Raw genomic sequence first — 20,413 nt, forward strand, 5'->3', positions numbered from 1 at the left:
TATCATAAAAAAACATAATAATAATAATAAATAAAGCTAGAGCTTGTAAAAATAAAAAGACAATAAACTTAATGATTTTTCATGAAAAATTAAAAGGTTAGAAATTAACACAAACTAGATGAAGCCCGTGCGATGCACGAGTCGATCTATTTTTTTTAAAAAAAATATTTTTCATATTTATGTGATTAAATTTTTTGTTATTTTATTAGTTGTACGTAATATATCATTTTTTCCGTATTTGTTTTAAAATATTAGATAAAATTCCTAATCTCAAAAGATAATATTTCGTATTTAATTAATGTAACTGTTAAAATCTCATTGGTCAATTATGCTTATGTGACACTTGAATTATTTATTGGATATAACTATAATTTATAATCCTACGTGGCACGTTAACTTATCTTAGGTGGCATAATCCTATTGTAGCATTTTAAAAATATTAATCCTATGTGGCGTTTTAATAATTTTTAAAAAATAAAAATCCTACGTGACGCTCTAAAATCTCGGGAAAAAACTCCCCTTTATATATATATATATATATATATATATATATTAGATTGTAAACTCCTGGAACAAAAATCTCAACAGTAAAGCTTTCTCTTTCTTTCTTATCTCTCATTTTTTTAGGGTTCTAGCTTCTTCTCTCACTTTCTCTCTCCTTTTCCCCCAATTTCATTCTCCTTCTTCTTCGACTTCACTTTTGGGAAAAATCATTCTATCGGTAAGCATTTAAACCTAATTTATCCATCAATTCGCTTTCAATTTAATTGCTTTTCAATGATAATTTATCGATTTTTAGTTTAAATTTGATTATTCTGTTGATTCGATTCGATTTCAGCTCTATTTTGTTTTTAATTTCAGAATACTTTTCGATTATTAGGGTTTTTCGGGATTGAATAATGCAATTTATGAAATATTATTTATTGGTCCTTAATTTGACCTGATGACGGTATTTTTATTTGGGTTTTTATTTTTAATCATGTTTTGTGAGGTTGTTGTACTGTAGTTTTTGAATTTGAATATGATTTTATTTTTTGAGGGGATGGTTTTTTCAATGTTTTGTAGCCTAGTTGGAAGAAAAGGCGATTGCTTGTTTGCTGAAATTAGGGTTTTTGAGGTTTGGTGGTTGAATTTATAGCTCGCAATATTTTGGGGTGATTGGTAATTGCTGTTTTCTGGAATTGAAACATTGGTAGATTGGGGCTTTTAAGGCATTGGTGTTCTTCAGTGAATTAGGGTGTTTGAACATTTGAAGTTATTGCTTGTAATTAAATAAATCTTGGTATTTGATGTTTATGTGAACAGAAGTACATAAAGTATGAAGAATTGCCTTTTCAAAGTGTTGTTCTTCAGTGAATTAGGGTATTTGAAGTTATATCTAGAAGCAAAATAAAAATTGTTAAAGTTATTGGTATATGTCATTTTCTGGAATTGAAATATATTTAGAATTGGGTTATCAAGCTATTTGTGCTCTTCAGTGAATTAGGGTATTCAAAGTTATAATCGTGAATGAAAGATATCTTGTTATGGTGACTGGTACTTCTTTTTTTTTTCTAGAATAGGAGCAAATTCAGATTTGGGTTTTAAGGTATTGGTATTAAGCTTGACTTGATTTAAGAATGTTGTCTCGTTCATGTGTCCTTAAATCAGGTATTTTGAGGTGAAATGCTTAGATCCTTAATCTATTTTTTTTTTTCCTTTTGTAATTTCCTTTTATAATGAATTGTAACTTTTTAATAGTGTGAAGAATCGCCATTTTCTTCCAAATAAATGGAATATGCAGCGGTATCTCTGTATTTGTGTTATAACATTATCTACACCTTTGATAAAATACACCTTTGCGTAAGATTACCCGATTTTTTCCCCCTATACTTTTTAGTACATTGATCTTTTTCCTTCTCACCAAAACATTACATATTTTTGAATGATTGCTAGCTTTTTAGCTTATATGACTTTGTTTCTTAGCTCTCACCTTTGTACTTATGATTGAAGATTTGAAGCATTTTAGCTTACTGACTGTTGTAAATAAAACAGGTCCTGACACTATTCCATGGTCTTGAAAAATTAGCGTGCCTCATTTTGAAACTTAAGATATATTATATATATTTTTAAGAAAGCACTTTACCCAGTGTCTTTTTTTTTTTTTTTTTTTTGTGAGAAGTTAAGTAATTCAGCATATGAAGTTTGTGGCTTTGTGCCCTTCTGTAGGCACAAGCACAATGGCCATTAATCCTATTTATTCAGATCTCTAGATATTGTGCTTTTACTAGAGGTGGAGATTAACTAGATGATAAGCTTCATGCATTATGTGCTCTACTCACAATATTTTAAACAGCCAAACAGGTAATCTGATCAACAAATGTATCGACTAGTGTGATTGTACCGGCTTTTAGTTTTATTTATAAGTAGATTTTCTTTCTCAAGGTATCTGTATATCTTGTCTGTTAATGCTTATAGTTTTCATGTGTTTGCACTTTAGCTGCTTGCTCTATAGTAGGTACTTCGTTTACTGCTTTAGATCCCAGTTTCAACCTAAATAATTTATGAATATAATTAAGATTTAAACACACGCAAGGAAAGAACTAATCATGAATAGTTCATTCATAAGTAAATTGGGGAAGGAACAGATTTAGCAAAGTTCATCAATGAATTACATTATGGATGCATCTTGCATGGGTTCAATTTCTGTTTTCCACCCAAATGATGCCTGTGACCAAGCTCTTTGTAGAACTATTTCTATTTTAGCTGTTTTGTTGATTTGATTATTTTTTTCTTTATATAATTTACAAATATACATAGTTCTGATAAGTATTATGTTTTTGTCTTTGCAGACTTCCCTTCATCATTCCAGTGGCAAACTTAGATTTACTTTTGTGAAGCACAAAAATTGCACATCTGTTTATATGCTAGTCCAATATGTTGAACACTCTCGTCTCAGGGCAGTTATCTCTACCAACGTTGCCTGATAGTCAGATGAGTCATTTGAATTCAATTATGAGCAGAGCTGATTCCTCAATGTCAGAATCATTAGAGGGAGCAGTTGAACCTTTGAACAGCAAAATAACATCAACATCTGGTAATATGCATGAGCAATTTGAGTATGTGCCAACTAATATGGGTATGCACCCTAATTCAGGCCAATCAGAATTGTTAGTGCCAAGTAAGCGGAAGGCGACGACTGAACCAATACCTGATAATTGGGATTTACAAAAGATTACTTCTAACAAGAGAGCTGCTCCACTGGGGTCAAATGCTAAAGGTCATAGTGTGTCTTCTGCTATAAATAAAAAACCTATGCCAAACACATCAAAGATTAGTGCTTCTGGTAAAAAAGTGATGCACTTGGATTCTTTTGTGAATAAGTCTCAGTCAACTGTTTCAAAAAAAAATTCACAGCCAGAAGTCTCTCCAAAAAGCCAGGGAGAGTCATATGATTCTGTTAGAGCCAAGCTGAGGGAATCTTTAGCTTCTGCGCTGGCCCTGGTTACCTCAGATGGAAAGATGAAGACAGAAATTGAGGTTGAAGCAAATACTCAGGAGGGCTTAAAAGAGCATAAACCTATAGTTTGTGAATCAAGTGCTGGAGCTGCTAACATGGAGCTCAAGGGTGAAGATTCTAGTACCTCTGGCATTCTTACTGATGGGTGCAATGATGACAAGAAAGCATCACTGGGAATCCATTTAAAAGAAACATGTAGTGATGACAATCAGGCATGGAGCTTTATGGGAACAGAATTCCATTCTGATCCCATGTTAGCTGGTGATGATTCACTGTTTAGTGATGGCCTGTTTTTCAAAGATGATCTTTTGCAGGGGAATGGTCTTTCATGGGTTTCAGATACTTCGCATATATCGGACTTTAATGAAGTTGACAATATTGTGACGTCTGAGGCAATGCGTGAGGATGCAAATTTTAATGTTAAGGAGAAAACAATTCAGTCTCCAGATTCTCTTGCCTTTGAAATCGAAACAGAGCTTTTCAAATTATTTGGTGGTGTAAATAAGAAATATAAAGAGAAGGGAAGATCACTGTTGTTCAACTTGAAAGATCGTAATAATCCTGAGCTGCGAGAAAGGGTTATGTCAGGTGATATACCTCCTGATCGTCTATGTTCAATGACAGCAGAGGAGCTAGCTTCGAAAGAACTTTCAGAGTGGCGAATTGCGAAAGCAGAAGAGCTTGATCAGATGAAAGTCCTTCCTGATTCTGATGTTAATATGAGGCGCTTGGTGAAGAAAACTCACAAAGGTGAATACCAAGTGGACTTCGACCCTGATAACAGTGCTTCTGAGGAAATTTCACCTGAAATTAGTGCGTCTTCTCAAAAGCGTTCAAAGACCATTGGGTCTGATGCACGCCCTCCTAAAGTTGCACCAACCAAGGTAGAACAGTATGATCAGTGTGAGTTTACTATACCTAATGATGGCGCTGATATGCAAGGACTAATGGTTGATGATATGAAAGATCTTCCTCCTATTGTATCCTTGGATGAATTCATGGAGTCACTTAATAAAGAGCCACCATTTGAGAATTTACCAGTTGATTCTAGGACATCCACCCTTGAGATGGATAAGGAAACCTCGGAGGTGGGCTTTGAATCCAGGTCACCCGAAGGGCATTTGAAACAACCTGTGACGAACTCTCAGAAAACGGAACAAGTTGGAGAGGAAAGCAAACTTACAGAAGCCAATAAGAAATTATCTGACAGTCAGAAGGAATTAGATAAGAATCCTGTTCATCTTCCTAAGCAAGAAAGTGTTTGGGAGGGACAACTCCAGCTTAATATATCCTCCATGGCCAACTTTGTTGCCTTGTACAAAAGGTTGGCTTCTCATTCTGTTCAGATGTTTTTTCTTTCTTATTGGTGTCTCAATCTTAGTTGTATTGCATCCACTTCTAATTTTTTCATCCATAATTTGGATGATTGATGAGTCTGCTTGATGATAGTGTTCTTTATTTATTTATTTATTTATTTATTTATTTATTTATTTATTATTATTATTATTATTATTATTATATGAAACCTTTTAATAATGCAACTGTCCTTTTTGGAGATGAATATGGTAAAGATTTTTTAATACTAAATACTTTGCATGGTTCTTTGCACTGATTAATATGCCAATTCTAAAATGAGCTTTTTTAACCAGTAAATGTTGCTATTACAAGTTTTTTGCCCGGTTTATGTCCTGCCAAACCACATATTTAAAGGATATGCTACATGGGTTAGTTGCTTTAAGAAACACTGATTATCTCTACATGTCTAGATTCTCTGCTTTATTAAGCCTCTGTCTGAGTTTTGTCACTGCACATCTGTATGGCTGTCCTGCAAGATGGCAGTCATGTGATTACAATTCCATCTGAACTGATATTTGTTGGTAGATCCAAGTGTACTTTATGTTTGCCTGTATCGTCTATTATGTTTGGTTTCTTTTAGACATCTTGTCTTCCGGGAGAGTGCGGTGAGGAGCTTGAACCAACAATGGGGCTGTGGAATGAAGGTGCACATACTATGGCTTATCTTAGTCCAATAGATTAAACTCAACTAGAATTTGGGTAGAAGGTTGTTCTTTTGTACTTGATGATGTTATTGCCACTGACTTTTGCTTAGCTAATAATAATAATTAGTTGCCTGGGCTGCTTAACCCCCTCCCCCCCCTCCTCTTCCAATGTTCCATCCCATATTTTCCAGTACCTGTGTTTCTCATGAATGTGTGGTTAAGCCTGAAAAAATTTCTAAGTTGTGATTTAACTGATCCTAGTTATTCTTATATGGTTGCAGTGGTGAAAAAGCCAATACTAAAGAGTGGGCAGGTTTCTTTGACATCAAGGGTCGGGTTAGGCTTGATGCATTTGATAAGTTCTTGCAAGCGCTTCCGATGTCCAAGAGCCGGGCAATTATGGTATATTCCAAGCTCTTTTTCCTAGGCCACTTTGCCTTTTTTTTGCTTGACATGGCTTTTTAATATCTGTATATTAAGTTTTCTTTCACTGCAAAAGCAAGATAAACAGAAATGTGTTTATCAAAATAAAAGCAGAGCGTGTATTAGGCTTGTAGGAAATACTTTAGGGATTTGCTCCTGTTCTTAGATTGCCGAGGTTTAATGCTGTTTGCTAGAGATGCCTGGTTAAGTTTATTATACTTGCACTGATTTCATGCTGTCTCATTATTCCTTCATATGACCTGAGTCTTTAGGTCTTTGGCTTCAAAGAAACAGGTTTTTTTTGTCATGAGCTTTTGCTCAAAATTATGCGGTTGTATAGGCATTTCTGTTTCAGGAAAGTTGATTCCAGAGTTTCAATGTCTTGTATGACTGACTAAGATAATTGCTTCTAGGATTAGATGTTTGTGTGACCTTTCTGTTAAAACCACCAACTTTCCAGCCCCCTTTATTAATTATATTTTCCTGATTTATTTGGAGGGCTTTGTTTTTTTGTGGGTTTTTTTTTTTTTTTTTTGGGGTGGGGGGGGGGGGGGGGTGGTGGTCAATATCAGCTCTTGTAGACAGCTCTCCAAAGGCTTATGTTGAAATAACTGAAACTGCACTTTTGTACAGTATAATTTGTTTACCTATAACCTGTGCTATATAATCTGTCAAAAACTGTTTGATGGTAAAAATGTCATGTTTTCTTTTTATTTGCTAGGTATCTCATTTTGTACTTAAGGAAGGTGCTATGGATAGTGAACGCTCCGATCTTGTTGAGGTACTAATATTTTCTGTCATCCTTTTGACTCCCAGCATTTTCTTAACTCAGGCTGTGGGTCTCCTTTGCTAATTGCCACTCCCTCCCTCTTCTCTTAGGATAGTTTGTCCGACAAGGACATATCAACTTTAATTTTATATACTCACCTACTCTGTATTTCTTGCAGTTGGTTGATTCTTACATAGCGGATGAGCGATTGGGATTTGCAGAGCCTGCTCCAGGAGTGGAGCTCTACCTGTGTCCCCCACGCACAAAAACAGTTGATATGATAATCAATCATCTTCCTAAGAGTTACACTGAAAAATTAAATGATATCGATGATGGCCTAATTGGAATTGTTGTATGGCGAAAAGTGCAAATAACACCACCTGTGATTTCACCGAACTCCTTGTCTCATCAGAAACAAATGACTAAAAATCACACTGGAGGCCAAAATGCTGTAAATGATGATAGGAACAGGACTAATGTTGGTTTTGCCCCTAGAAGTGCCCCATCTCCCCCTATTCTCTCTAAACCCCCCCAACCCGATGAAGATGATGATGATGTGCCTCCTGGATTTGGCCCTCCTGGTCACCGGGAGGATGATGATTTACCAGAGTTTAACTTCTCTAAAGGGCCTAACCTGCCCTCATCACTCCCTAAACCGAATGCTGTCCCAGGTCATGGGACAGTTTCTCGGCATCATAATCTTCTTCGGGCCCCGGCTCGGCAGGTTGACCAAATGAGAGAATTGATTCAGAAATATGGACAAAATGGTACGAGTAGTGGTAGTGGTGGTGGAATACCCACAGAACCCTGGAATGACGATGACGATGATATACCTGAATGGCAACCACAAGCATCTCACCCAGTACCACCAGCACCAGCACCCCAACCTATCCAAAATCCTGCATTGGCCCCACATATGGCACATTATCAGACATTTCAGCGGCCGCCTTGGCCTCCAGTTGCACAGCCTATCCAACCTCTTCAGCCACCTATGAGTGTGCAGCAGCAGGGAGCATGGTGGCCTTATGGCACTAACAATGTAGGAAGCTTACCTAGTGGACAGTTTAATGGAGCGCCTGGTTCTGGTCACTTAGCCAGGGATTGGAGAACCAATAATGGTTCTAATAACAAGGGTTTTTGAGTTTTATTTCGACTTGTAAATAATAAGGTTTTATTTTCTTTTTGTACTAGTTTTAGAAGTCTTGCACGTCTATAGACTTAGACGTAAACGTAGACATAGGTTCATCTTTGTATGTCCTGTTAGTGGGTTGTACAACTAAGCCAGTTTTTATTTTTTCATGTACTTTTAGCTTTCTTTCAGAGCTAGACGCTACTTAATCTACAAGAGCCATAAGGAACAACATTGCCACATGAAATGAATACTCTCTCTGTTCTCTTTTGTACCGATTTTATTGACAAATTTGACATAAAGTGGCTCTAGTTTAGTTGTTAATCTATTTGAGTACCATTTTGAAGGATAAATTATGATCTTTATGAAATATACTATTATATATTACTCCGTAGTAATAGGGCCATTATAAATTTTAAAAACCAACCTTTTATATATTAGCCTTTCTCGTTAGAATCATTACTAAAAAGTATAAACCGGTAAATTTGAATCTCTTTTTGATTACATGATTTATCTAGGTTAATATTTGAGTTGTACTCGAAATTATTAATTTTTTTTTTTAAAAATGACTCAATTGGAACCAATTGATTCATCACCAAAATATGACTTGAACAAATCAAACCCAATCTGTACAACTCGTGCATCACTTCTACATGCATGCAAGTGCTTTAGAAGTTCATTACATCTGTAAAATGCCTTAAACTTTTTCTTTTAAAGATCACTACTGGTATGTTAAAACAGCGGTAATCAGTTCAATTTGTCTTTTACAACCCTTGTTTCCAAGAGTAAAGCAAATGCCCTAGTTTGGTGTTGTTTTGTTCCTCATAATAGTAGTTGCATTGGCTTTGTGTCAAAACTATGTGCTGATATTACGCGCGTATTCTCTATGATTAATCTCGTTGATCAAAATGCAACAAGAAAATGGTCATGAATAACAAGGTAAGTGTGTTCAAACAAATCACCTAAGCATTGGGTGAAATTGGCAAATTATCATTAGACTAATAATTTACCCTTTTAAATACAGGGGTAGCTACTTAAACATGAAAAAACTACATACTTCGTATTATTAGTAGATTGAAATAGGATCGAGAAATTAACCAATTATGAAATTAGATGCAAATATGCAATAAATTGGAAAAACAACACTATATGTACATATATAACTTGAGTTATTATGATGCAATATTGGTTCTACTTTCAACTAACATAGCTCCTAGAATGTAGATTCTACAAAATTTCTCCCTTGGTTCCCTCGAAAAATCGATAGCCATGAAGAGATGGGAGAAAAATAGACAGTATGAGTAGTAGAACTTTCAGATTACAGAAAAAATGTGATTTATGAAGATGTTACAAAATTATACTACAAGATCATCAGTTGTTAAAAGCGCGTTTTAAGGCCTTTTTCTGTTCTGAAGTCAATTTAGTAGGAAACTTGATCTCAAACTTGATTCTCATATCACCTACGTTTTTAGGATCTTTCGGTATAGGCATCCCTTCCTTGGAAACTACGAGCTCATAGTCCGGCGTGATCATGTCTTTAACTGGTATGGAGAGGTTACGACCATCTAATGTAGTAATCTTCACTACAGTCCCTCCAATGGCCTCGGCCAAAGTCACCTTCTGAGTCATGATTAAATCGTTGTTGTCTCTTATGTACACGTCGTGTGGTTTCTCATCGATGACAAATACTAGATCTGCTGGAAGCTGGTTCGGCTTCTCATTTCCCTTATCAGGAAATGTAATCTTTGTTCCTTTTTTCCAACCAGGCTTTACTTCGATTGTCAGTATTTCTGTTTCGGGTACTTGACCTCTGATTTTTGTTCCAACAGACGAAGAGTACATATGTTAGGATAAACTTGTTATAGTCAAAAGTATGAAATCACATTATTGACAGTTATGTATGCAACAACAAAATTAAAAGAACATCCTTTCAATGTAATTGGCATCCTTTGATTTTGATCAGTTAAAAGAAGCTTAATCATCAGTTTTAATCAGTAATGATCTCTTTAATTCATAACCCTCAGTTAAAGAGAACAAGGCCTAAAGTAATATACTCGAAAACATATGGAATAGTGATACATTGTTGATAAAGAATAGACTATAGCACGAACAGTCAAATGCATATCGAAAATAGAGAGATTCAATCTTGCAAACTAATAGCATATATAACTGTTGTAAGTTGTAAATATAGGCAGATTTCTCTAGGAAAGGCATATCACTCGAAAACAAGGCAAACTAAAAAGAATAACTACTTGTTAAAATCTGCCTATATATAACTTTTAAGTCGCAATAGTCTGATTACTGTTGTTGCAACTAAAAGTGAACGGAGGAAGTATATAACAACTTTGCAAATAAAAGTTGACATAAATGGGAAGTGTACCATACCCATTAGCGTCGATTACTGTCCTAGAGATCTTCATCTTCGGGGTTGATCCAGTGTACAACTCTTCTAGGGTGCAGGGCAACTTATTTTCAATAGGAGGCGGTTTCTTAGGCAACACAGTTGTTGTTCCGCCTTCACTATATGTTCGATGCATATTCTCAGTCCCACTAAATGCTCCACCTTCACTATATGAATATCTTTTTCTGGCTCTTCCACCAGTACTTGGTGATGATCCAAACTCGAAAGGACTTGTCCCGAAAAATTCAGCAAAAATATCCTCTGCACTTCTAGGATTGAACCCGGTTTTGCTGCTTCCGTAGGGAGAGCCACCCCCAGAGCCCGGGGGTGGCATGTCCTTTAGCCCTTCTTCGCCGTGTTGGTCATAGAATTGTCGCTTTTGTTCATCACTCAGAACCTGAAACAACATGCTGTTATTTCTCTAAAGATAACTATGTATGTTATTATTAAGTGAGATCTTATTAGACTCGTCTCATAGTTACAGACGTACCTTTAAAACCATGAAAAAGCAAAAGGATAAAACTCAAAAGAACTCAATTTGATCTCCACCATTACTTAACAAGAATTCTTCATAATTGCAAATACATAAATGTTGAACAATATTTTCATAATCAAGATCAAATATTTCTTTAATACCTTAAATTATATTTGCATAATTACCTAACTTAAATTAAAATTATTACATAAGGACCCAATTTCCAATCATAAAGAAGGTTAATAAAAAATTAAGGATTAAATTACAAAAATTAATTACCTCATAAGCTTCAGAAATTTGCTTGAATTTGGCCTCAGCTTCTTTCTTATTAATGGGATTTTTATCAGGATGCCATTTCATTGCCAATTTTCGGTATGCCTTCTTTAAATCATTGTAATAATCCACCCCCATTTTAATTAATTCTTTTCCTCCTTATAAAAACCAAGAAAAATTTCAAATTTCTGCACAAATTTTAAACTTTGAATAAATCCTGCAATCAAAGTTTTAATCTTTTTGAAGGGTAAATTACAAAAATAAGAAACAGAACTTTAAAATTTCAGGGAAATTACAGGAGGAAATAGTAGAAGGAAAATTTAGCATGTTTTTATTTTTTTCTTAATTTTTATTTCATGAGGAAGATGATGATGCACAATTTTCGGGAAAATATTTAAAAATTAGGTAGTTATGCCAGGTCATCGTGTAACAACTAACTTGAAGGCCACTACTACAAAACTTTCATATGATGTCAGCATGTCACCTTAAATAAATTAGTATCCTCTCATAATCACCTGCCTCTCTATCGTGTGTTACCTCGCTTTTATTTTTTTGTTAGCCCTTTATTGATGGTCGCATGCATATTAGTACGATAGTACCCCCAAACTCTATCGCCAAAAAACGAGAGCGTCCCTTGATTGGGATTTAGACGCCCATTTGTATTGTTTTGTGCTCACAAGCCCATTTTTCCAAAAGGCTTGTGCTTTTGTCACCAAAAGGCAAGGTAGCGCCACACGATCTTAGTGTCAAAACACTTGGATTGTGAGTGTCATTGTCTTACTAAGAAAGTCCCATATTCTTCTTAGATTTTCAATTAAATTTATCATATTTTCCTTTAACCGAGTAATGTATTTTTTTCACTCAATAACACATGTTATTTTAAAATAAACAAATCCACATGCTAATAAATGAGCTATGTAGTAACTTTTATAAAAAGTATCCCGTAAATAAATATATAAAACAACTTACTGAAAAGTCTTGAATTTAGGAAGTAGGGAATAAATGAATTCAAATATCTCACAATTCACATAAATACCGTGTCACACATTTTTGCCTCAAAGTTGAACTTATAACAAGAGGTCCAAACTTCAAAGTGCATTATTTAATTTCTCAATTCTTCTTTTATGATAAGGTACTTTGGTATTGAGAAAAAAAATTGTCCTAACCTATGATAAATAGATAGTTAAAGTGTAGCGTGTCAAAAAATCAAAAATGTACTTATCTAATTAGCGAGAGTATAATTGGACATAAATTTATTGTTTATTAATAAATTATAGATTTTTATTGTTTAAAATGGCTAATTGGCTATGGTATGTAATGGGCTTTGATATATTTTGCTGGATCATAAATTCTTTAATCCATTTGGATTTTGGGCTTTATATCATTTTTTTTTCATATATTTTTTTTGGAGAAATTAGTGACTAGGCAGAAGAGAAGTTGATGGGTGCAAATTGGCGGGCTATGCACCACTCAAACACAGGAGCCGATATCTTGTTTAGCCAATAAGCTTGTGCCACTTACATTTATCTAGATTTTCCTCATTTCATATTAACATCTTAATTAATTTCTTCTTCTTTTTTTTTTTTTTTTTTTTTTTTTTTTTAAGAAAACATCTTAATTAATTTCTAAGTAACCTTTTTATTTATTTATTTATTTTATTTTTATTTTACTTACTTGTTACCACTAGCTCTAATTATATTTGTCAATTCTATTGTCTCTTGATCATGTTACTAAAATCTAAAATAATATGGAGTAATTGTTTATATAAGGAATGTACTTTAATTTAGTTACACTCTTTGTTCTTTCAATTATTTTACTTTTCGTATGTATATATATTTTTTTAAATCTTTATCTTTCTACTAGTGCAATAAATCGATTCAAACATTAAAAAAATTTATATTTAATAAATACATAATATTTCGTAGATGATATCAATGGGACATTAATTTCTTGATATAACATATACATGTTTTCTTGGTACGCTCTTTCATGATTTCACAATATTGCAATTGTCGTAATTAGTGGATATACTATAGCTAAGTTGCTAGGGCATCTTTAATGCCGTGGCATTAGCACATACTTGCTTTAACTATAGTTTTTGCTATATAGTACATAGAGTTCAAAATTTTCATTTAAATCGTGAATAACACAATTGCATAGGGCAAATTAGAGAAGTTTTGTGCCAAAAACCATCAATCTAATTCATGTTACAGTTGGGACATTAATTTCTCTTTTTCGTCTTATCGATATCAAAATCCTTAACCCAAGGTAAATTATAAAAGAGACAAGTTTCAAACTATCTTAACCGCATCCATGAAATAATTACTATAATTTTCTCAGACACTTTAAAATTACTTTAAAGTTAAAAGTAAAACGACATTTTCCATTCGAGTCGCACACTAGAAGGTACATTTGTATTAAGTTGATAAACTCATTTTATCTCCCACACAAACCTTTGATACCCCATAAACGTGGACAACCTCAACCACAGAAAATAAAGAGAAAATACAACAAAACACACATAAAATAATCTCAATCTTCTTCTTATGCTCAATAAACCGTTATCAAACCATTACTCTTACATACACTCTCTCTCTTCTATCTCTAAACTGTGGACACACTGTGATTGAATTTTGTTAAGCTTCCAGTTAACTGAATCTTGATACACTCTCAAATATTAGGTAAAAGTTTAAGTGATCATATGATCATTTATTTACCCTTTTAAATTTGTTGGTTTTTTGCTGATTACAATTTAATGTTTACTGGTTTTTCAATTGCAATATGTATATTGATTTGTTGGTTGATTGTGAAGTACCCATTAAAGAAAAATTGAAAATTTGCTGCATTAATTTGAATATGGTTTATTGGAAATTCTGGGTTGATTCTGAAATGTGTTGTTTAAATTCTTGATGAGTGTTTAGCAGTTTTGATAGTTTTCAGAAGTATTTGATTAAGTTATATTCTTGCATAATTTTATTTGAATAGAGCCTAAAGTTGTTTCTTTGTTTATTAATCTAATTTGATGTCAAAAATCCACTCTAGGATGAGTAAAATTCACCTGAAAGTAGAAGACTATTAACTCGAAATGAAAAAAAAAAAAAAAAAAAAGTTACTGAACCCGAAAATTTTCGAGTTAGGATCAAGGTTGAATTGGCCAAATCTGTTGTAAACATATAGATTGATCATTAGAAATTGATTGTGGGAAAACAAAATTATGAAAATTTGCTGCTCATTCTGTTCCAATTCAAGAAAGTGTAATTAACCTTATAGGCATTACAAGAATACAAGGTACTACACTACTACAGGCAGAAAAATCTACTAGTTAATTAACTTTCAAGTGTTGGAAGGAGTCATAATTGGGGAGAAAACAATTTGTATGATTTAGGAAGCAGTATTGTTGATACTAGTTAATTAACTTTCAAGTGTTGGAAGGAGTCATAATTGGGGAGAAAACAATTTGTATGATTTAGGAAGCAGTATTGTTGATGGTGCTAAGTTTTCATGTTTTTTTGAAAGGATAGTTAAACTGTGTTCCTTCAGATTTGGAATTCAGTGTTGAGCAAGAATGTACTCTACCTCAATTGGTTATATTGGCTGTGATTTTGTCTATGCATTGCGGTTGTGATTGTGGTGTTGTTGCTGCATGTTGTACTATTTTCTTCTGTATCACTCTCTACCCCTCCCCACATTAGAAAGTAAAAAGTGGAGGTATAAAAAATATGAAGAGAAGGCTAACGAAGAGACCTGGGGCACATTGTAGGGGAAATCCCTTGGAACAAAGTGATTCACTTGAGCTTTGGAGTTGTGCAGTCCATGTTCTGATGGTGTTGCATGTTCAGGCTTAAGATGGCCACGGCTGCTGTCGTTGGGCTTAGTGCTGGCAAAGGGCTTTTGAGCTCCTCTTTCTATTATTCCGATCTCACCGAAAGGCTCTCTTATACTACTGGGGAACCACATCAGATTTCTTCCTCAAAGAATGTGATTGTTGCAAAAGCTAATTTTAATCACCGAGGATCACCAGTCAAGGCTCTTAAAGAATGTGTAGATGGTGCTACAATCCCTCCAATTACCGAACCATGGATTTCAAGATCTTCTCCTGTAGAAGAGGAGACTTTGGATCCTGAAACTCCACTGGAAGCTCTCCTTTTGCTTCAAAAGTCTATGCTTGAAAAGCAGTTGGAGTTATCCTTAGAACGCACTGGTATGAATGATGTGCTTAGGGAGAATAATTCTAAGGAATCACGTGTCACATCATCAGGAACCCCAGCTCGAGTACGAAGGATAAATGCTAGGAAGAGAAGTCAGGGAAAGAAGATATCCACAAAAGAAAGCAAGAAAGAGAAGCCTCTAGTGACTACTGTAAGCCCTGAGCTTCTCCAAAATCGTTCGATAGGGTATGTGAGAGGTATGACAAACGATGTATTGCTGACTCATTCCCAAGTTGTGAATTTATCTCGAAAGATTGAAGCTGGTCGATCCTTGGAGGAGCATAAATCAAGGTAGCTAATGTTTCTACCACTAGTTGATACGGCTAAATACACTGCCCTTTGTTCCAACTCACATGTAGCTAGGCTGGAAAAAAGCTTGGCATTTCCTATAGGATTGTACTTTTTTTAACAACATTATTTCTCGAATGATCATCAAGAATATATATGTCAATGAATATTATAATAAAAATCTGTATCTCCTTAGGTATTTTCAGAACAGTCTATATTAGTAATTAGGGGTCATTGTTGCTGCTTGCAACAGTAGTTTTTCCATGTCATCTATGCTGCAACTTTTCTACTGAATTTATGAATTTTTTTATGGTAATCTTTTGATTGTCTTTTCAGGCTGAAAGAGAAACTAGGGTGTGAACCTTCTGATGAGCAACTTGCGAACTCCTTAAGGATGAATCGTGCTGAAGTAAGATCCAAACTAATTGAGTGTTCGCTGGCCAGAGAAAAATTGGCTATGAGCAATGTACGCTTGGTCATGTCAATTGCTCAAAAGTATGAGAACATGGGTGCTGACATGGCTGACCTTGTACAGGTGACTTTCTTTTATGAACTTAGATCCGAATTTTGCCTATCTAATGCTTCATTTAGTACATCATCAGCAGTCATGTGAAATTCATTAAAAATTCAATGTAGGGTGGATTGATTGGACTACTCCGTGGAATTGAGAAGTTTGATTCCTCCAAAGGGTTCAAAATTTCAACATATGTTTACTGGTGGATACGTCAAGTAAGTTAATTACTCATGTTAGTTGCTATTTAGTTCTCCAACTCTTATAATGCTGTTTTTCAGTTAATAAGATAATCTGCCTTTTGTGATGGAAGTTGATGGAGGATAATTTAGTACACGTGTTGATTTTTCCTGTTTATCCTGGAATATATCTATTTAACTACTTGTACAGAAGTAATACAGAATTCTGATGGATTCAATTGTATGTTATACACTTGAATACCTCTATAATCACTTTAATACCGACTTCAAGATATAGTTAATCAAAGAAGCTGTACATCTATCTTTCATTTCTTCTGCAGGATTAACTGGCTATGTTTATCTTCACCTCCTGGTTTAACTCTAAGGTTTGACTTCTTTTTCAGGGTGTTTCCAGAGCACTGGTGGAAAATTCAAGAACTTTGAGGTTACCTACTCATCTCCATGAAAGACTAAGCTTAATTCGCAGTGCAAAAAATAAACTTGAAGAGAAAGGGATAGATCCATCAATTGATGTAAGTTCTCCTTTTGTGTGATGAAGAATGTTTGGAATATTTTTTGTAGTTTCGGTATATATCAGCACTTGTTCCCAGGATACTTCTGTTTATAATTAGAAGAATACAACTTGAAAAGAATCTTTTATGTTTACTAATTTTAACTAGTAACCAATTTAAACTTATTTTTTTGCAAAGAACACTTGTTACTCATTGAGTTTTTATTTTCTGTTATATACTGTGCTAACTTTCTGAACTTTTTGCAGAAAATTGCTGAATCTTTAAACTTAACTCATAAAAAAGTTCAGAATGCTACAGAGGTTAGTAAAATTCAGTTGCTGTGATTAAAGATATAAGGCATGTTGGTGTTTTTTCTCGTCTTTGTTCTTATTGCTACTTGTAATTGGTGCAGGCTGTCAGATCTGTCTTGTCACTGGACAGAGAAGCCTTCCCTTCTTTGAATGGTCTCCCAGGAGAGACTTATCATAGTGTAAGTATATTCAGATAAACAATGCAGTCATTCTCATTGATTATACCTCAATATATTCACTTGATTTTCTTAACTGATTTTTATTTTTTTTCCATCAAACATTTTATTGTAAACCTGATTTTTCACTTATTGTTGTTAGCCTTGTTACATATGATTAATCATTGTCACATATGAAAATTGATATTTATCAATTAAGACTTTTTTTTTTTTACTGAATATTAAATTTTAGTTGAAGAGTTTGATCCCTAGAGAAGTTAGTTTTTACTTTTTCTTGATTGATATATTGTAGTCATCTTAACAAATTGTTTTCCTTGGCTGTCAGTATATTGCGGATAATCGTCTCGAGAATAACCCGTGGCATGGTGTAGATGAATGGACACTCAAGGTATTGGCATCAAATCTGACAATGTGTGTCATGTTTCTGAAAGACCTATTTGTCCTTATGATTACAATAGTCTTAATGGCATCACCTCTAATTGATCAATCCTAAACTTTGGGTTTGACTTACTAGCTTCTCCTAATTTCCTTTGTTCTAACTCATCATTTCATCTACTTTAAAAAGAAATGATAAAGGCAAAGGATAACTGTGTCTTGGTTAACTAAATTTGAGAATGAAGAGCAAATGTTGAACACTTATTTACAGTTTGAACAGTTTATTTGACCTGTTCATCAATGAGAATTCTTCCAGTTTATTTACATTTTGAACAGTTTATTTGACCTGTTCATCAATGAGAATTCTTCCAGTTTATTTACATTTTGAACAGTTTATTTGATGGAATGATGGTAATCACTAATCAGGAGTTCAGAAAGCTATCTAAAACAATCTGTAGTTAACAAAATGACTTCTAAAATCTATTCATAAGATCATTGAGATGTATACTTCCATTTTACATAGTTATTAACAAAATGACTTCTCTTCTTTTCAGCAAGACGTAAGCAATCTTATAGACACCACACTCAGGCAACGAGAGAAAGCTATAATACGTCTTTATTATGGCCTGGATGAAAAATCTCTGACTTGGGAAGAAATTAGCAAAAGGTGAGGTGGAATATGTTAACTCTCCCTCCTCGATTCAGAGTTTTAGGCTTTGTATTCTTCAATCTTTGTGTCTCTCTTATGTTAACTATCAACTGGGTCGGAGGGAGTATGTTATTTAGGCTCAATCCCAACTTCTATATCTCATCTTTTTTCTTAATTCCATACATAACTTGATTTCAATTGCTAATTTACTTGGCATATTTTCTGTTTTCAGGATTGGTTTGTCTAGAGAAAGAGTCCGGCAGGTTGGATTAGTCGCGTTGGAGAAACTAAAACTTGCTGCGAGAAAGAGAAGAATGGATGCCTTGTTGGTGAAACACTAGTATGGCATAGAATTCGTAGTCTATTGTAGATCTTATCGACTGTATATATATGAAGTATATAACAGAAATGAACATCACATTCACTTCTTACAGTAAGTTGAAGTTTTTCGTCAGGGGAGGCCTACACTTGAACACTTCCTATTCTCAAGACAATTTATCCACTGTTTCTGAGATTCAACAAGATTGTTGTATAATGTATAGTTGTATGTAAGGGGGTCACTGCACAACTACTTATGCCTTCTGTATTAATACAAGATCTTTTTTCCTAATATAATAGAAGCATATTACATATATATGATTATATACATTCTACCCTTTTCTTATTCTGATACAAAGATGGTTGGATACTTGTATGTTTTTGCATCTGCATATGCTATTTTGTAGTAATTATCCCGGTGTTAAGGCCAAATACAGCCTACTGTGAAAGTCTCTGAACTACTTATTGTGAAGCTGCATATTGTGAGATTAGGTTGACTTCTTACGCAGTACTTTTTGTAAAGCTCCGAGTTCCAATTTTTGATGTCACACAATACATTAGTGTGAAACAGTTTCATCTAGGTCCGCTCATAAATTAGCCTGAGAAGGTCTCCACCAAGACTTTCCGTTTAAGTGTTGTAGTTTGGTCATTGTTCCATACATTAATTTTTTTCATATAGGGAAAAATCGCAAAATTTTAAACACAAATACATAAAAATTAAAAACAGCCCGATTACACAAACATTTAACACGATTACACGATAGTTGGCTAGGCAACGTAATAACATTACTACATTACATATCAAGGTTTTTATTTGTAACGAACGTACACTTGAAAGCTAGTAAAAATTCCATTAATAATTTGTTTAGGCTTAAATTTTTAGTCCCGTGGCTTGGCTTCATCTTGAGGATCAACAGCATCCTAGCTTAGACAGGATGAGGGCAGCACCTTTGGCAGACACCGTTGTAGTCACGACGACCGCAGCAACCATATCGGCAGCTGTCACGGCCACCAGGATATCCTCCACCGCCACCATGGCCAGGGTATCCTCCACCGCCCTGGCCAGGGTATCCTCCTCGGCCAGGGTAACCGTATTTGGCATCTTCTATGCCGTTCGCCTTGTTGTGAGCTACATGACCATTTTAAAGCATCAAGATAAAGTTACAAAAAAGATTTAATTGTCACGTTACTAATTCACATAATAAACAAAGCCCAATGCATAAGAAAAAGGATTATATTTTGAATATAATAACCTCTTAATTTAAGATATTTGTGTAAAAAGTATCACAATATGTCAAGATTTAGTTGTCACATTACTAGTTCAAATTACACTATCAACGTGACTATATTATTAAAAACTGACATATTGAATAGACGAGCATGAAAACAAATTACATAAAAACTCACCAGCATTGTTAGAGTCCACAGCCATCTCTCGGGCTGCTTCCCCAGCATAAGCAATCGCGAAAACAACAGCCACAATGCATAGCACAAGTAAAGTTTTCGAAGCCATACTTAACTCCTAGCTCGATCTCGATCTCTATAACAATGAAGGGTGTATATTTTATGGAGAAGAGATTGTTGTGGATGCAAATATGAAGCTACTTTTGGCTCCTTTTATAGGAAAATATGCATGGGGTGGGAAAGACAGGAAGTCGGGAGCCATATGAGCAAGGAATGGGATGTCTGAATTGTACAGTTGGTTATTTAAATGTGATGATATTTAGGACAATAATTTGTTTTTGTCAGTAACAATAGGGGATAATTTAAATTATCTATCCAAGCATTGTATAATACTAAAGGACGTTGTTACGATATATTGTTATGTTATACGTTATTCAATTATCTCGTTACAAGAATTTAACACGTGACCTTTGATATGGAAAGTAAGATTTTAATCGTCAATCTTATACAAAT

The 20,413-nt window shown here is 34.4% G+C and overlaps 4 protein-coding genes and 1 pseudogene across 5 annotated transcripts in view; 3 read left to right on the forward strand and 2 right to left on the reverse strand.

Annotated features, from left to right (window-relative positions):
- The window catches only part of LOC145586188 (calcium-transporting ATPase 4, plasma membrane-type-like), a 197,860-nt gene that overhangs the window by 18,385 nt on the left and 159,062 nt on the right, over positions 1-20,413 (forward strand). The window lies entirely within an intron of this gene.
- On the forward strand, positions 582-8,131 carry LOC145586181 (uncharacterized). The gene is made up of 5 exons (XM_081642941.1): positions 582-721; positions 2,832-4,823; positions 5,781-5,901; positions 6,644-6,703; positions 6,870-8,131. The coding sequence occupies exons 2-5, from the start codon at positions 2,917-2,919 to the stop codon at positions 7,830-7,832; spliced, it is 3,051 nt and encodes a 1,016-aa protein (XP_081499067.1). The 5' UTR covers positions 582-721; positions 2,832-2,916; the 3' UTR covers positions 7,833-8,131.
- On the reverse strand, positions 9,192-11,175 carry LOC145583813 (uncharacterized; annotated as a pseudogene).
- Positions 13,463-18,812, forward strand: LOC145586182 (RNA polymerase sigma factor sigA-like). Of its 2 annotated transcripts, none has more exons than XM_081642943.1 (10): positions 13,463-13,650; positions 14,809-15,468; positions 15,802-16,000; positions 16,102-16,194; positions 16,560-16,688; positions 16,934-16,987; positions 17,080-17,157; positions 17,480-17,542; positions 18,084-18,196; positions 18,411-18,812. In XM_081642943.1, the coding sequence occupies exons 2-10, from the start codon at positions 14,816-14,818 to the stop codon at positions 18,517-18,519; spliced, it is 1,491 nt and encodes a 496-aa protein (XP_081499069.1). In that variant the 5' UTR covers positions 13,463-13,650; positions 14,809-14,815; the 3' UTR covers positions 18,520-18,812. The 2 variants fall into 2 exon arrangements, with proteins under 2 accessions (XP_081499069.1, XP_081499068.1); XM_081642942.1 differs by having other exon boundaries at positions 13,465-13,650; positions 14,730-15,468.
- LOC145584780 (uncharacterized) lies at positions 19,326-20,054 on the reverse strand. The gene is made up of 2 exons (XM_081641574.1): positions 19,904-20,054; positions 19,326-19,625 (listed from the first exon to the last, which is right to left on the reverse strand). The coding sequence occupies exons 1-2, from the start codon at positions 20,007-20,009 to the stop codon at positions 19,423-19,425; spliced, it is 309 nt and encodes a 102-aa protein (XP_081497700.1). The 5' UTR covers positions 20,010-20,054; the 3' UTR covers positions 19,326-19,422.

Source organism: Chenopodium album, chromosome 16, assembly GCF_948465745.1.
Source record: "Chenopodium album chromosome 16, dcCheAlbu1.1, whole genome shotgun sequence".
NCBI classification, from domain to species: Eukaryota; Viridiplantae; Streptophyta; class Magnoliopsida; order Caryophyllales; family Amaranthaceae; genus Chenopodium; species Chenopodium album.

Bases quoted from the DNA above. Each gene is read 5' to 3' on its own strand.
- LOC145586181 (XM_081642941.1), top strand. From the start codon at position 2,917: ATGTTGAACACTCTCGTCTCAGGGCAGTTATCTCTACCAACGTTGCCT. The intron at 4,824-5,780 runs GTTGGCTTCTCA...ATATGGTTGCAG, and splicing joins TTTGTTGCCTTGTACAAAAG to TGGTGAAAAAGCCAATACTA. The intron at 6,704-6,869 runs GTACTAATATTT...TATTTCTTGCAG, and splicing joins AACGCTCCGATCTTGTTGAG to TTGGTTGATTCTTACATAGC.
- LOC145586182 (XM_081642942.1), top strand. From the start codon at position 14,801: ATGTTCAGGCTTAAGATGGCCACGGCTGCTGTCGTTGGGCTTAGTGCT. The intron at 15,469-15,801 runs GTAGCTAATGTT...TTGTCTTTTCAG, and splicing joins TTGGAGGAGCATAAATCAAG to GCTGAAAGAGAAACTAGGGT. The intron at 17,543-18,083 runs GTATTGGCATCA...TCTTCTTTTCAG, and splicing joins TAGATGAATGGACACTCAAG to CAAGACGTAAGCAATCTTAT.
- LOC145584780 (XM_081641574.1), bottom strand. From the start codon at position 20,009: ATGGCTTCGAAAACTTTACTTGTGCTATGCATTGTGGCTGTTGTTTTC. The intron at 19,626-19,903 runs GTGAGTTTTTAT...ATGGTCATGTAG, and splicing joins TGTGGACTCTAACAATGCTG to CTCACAACAAGGCGAACGGC.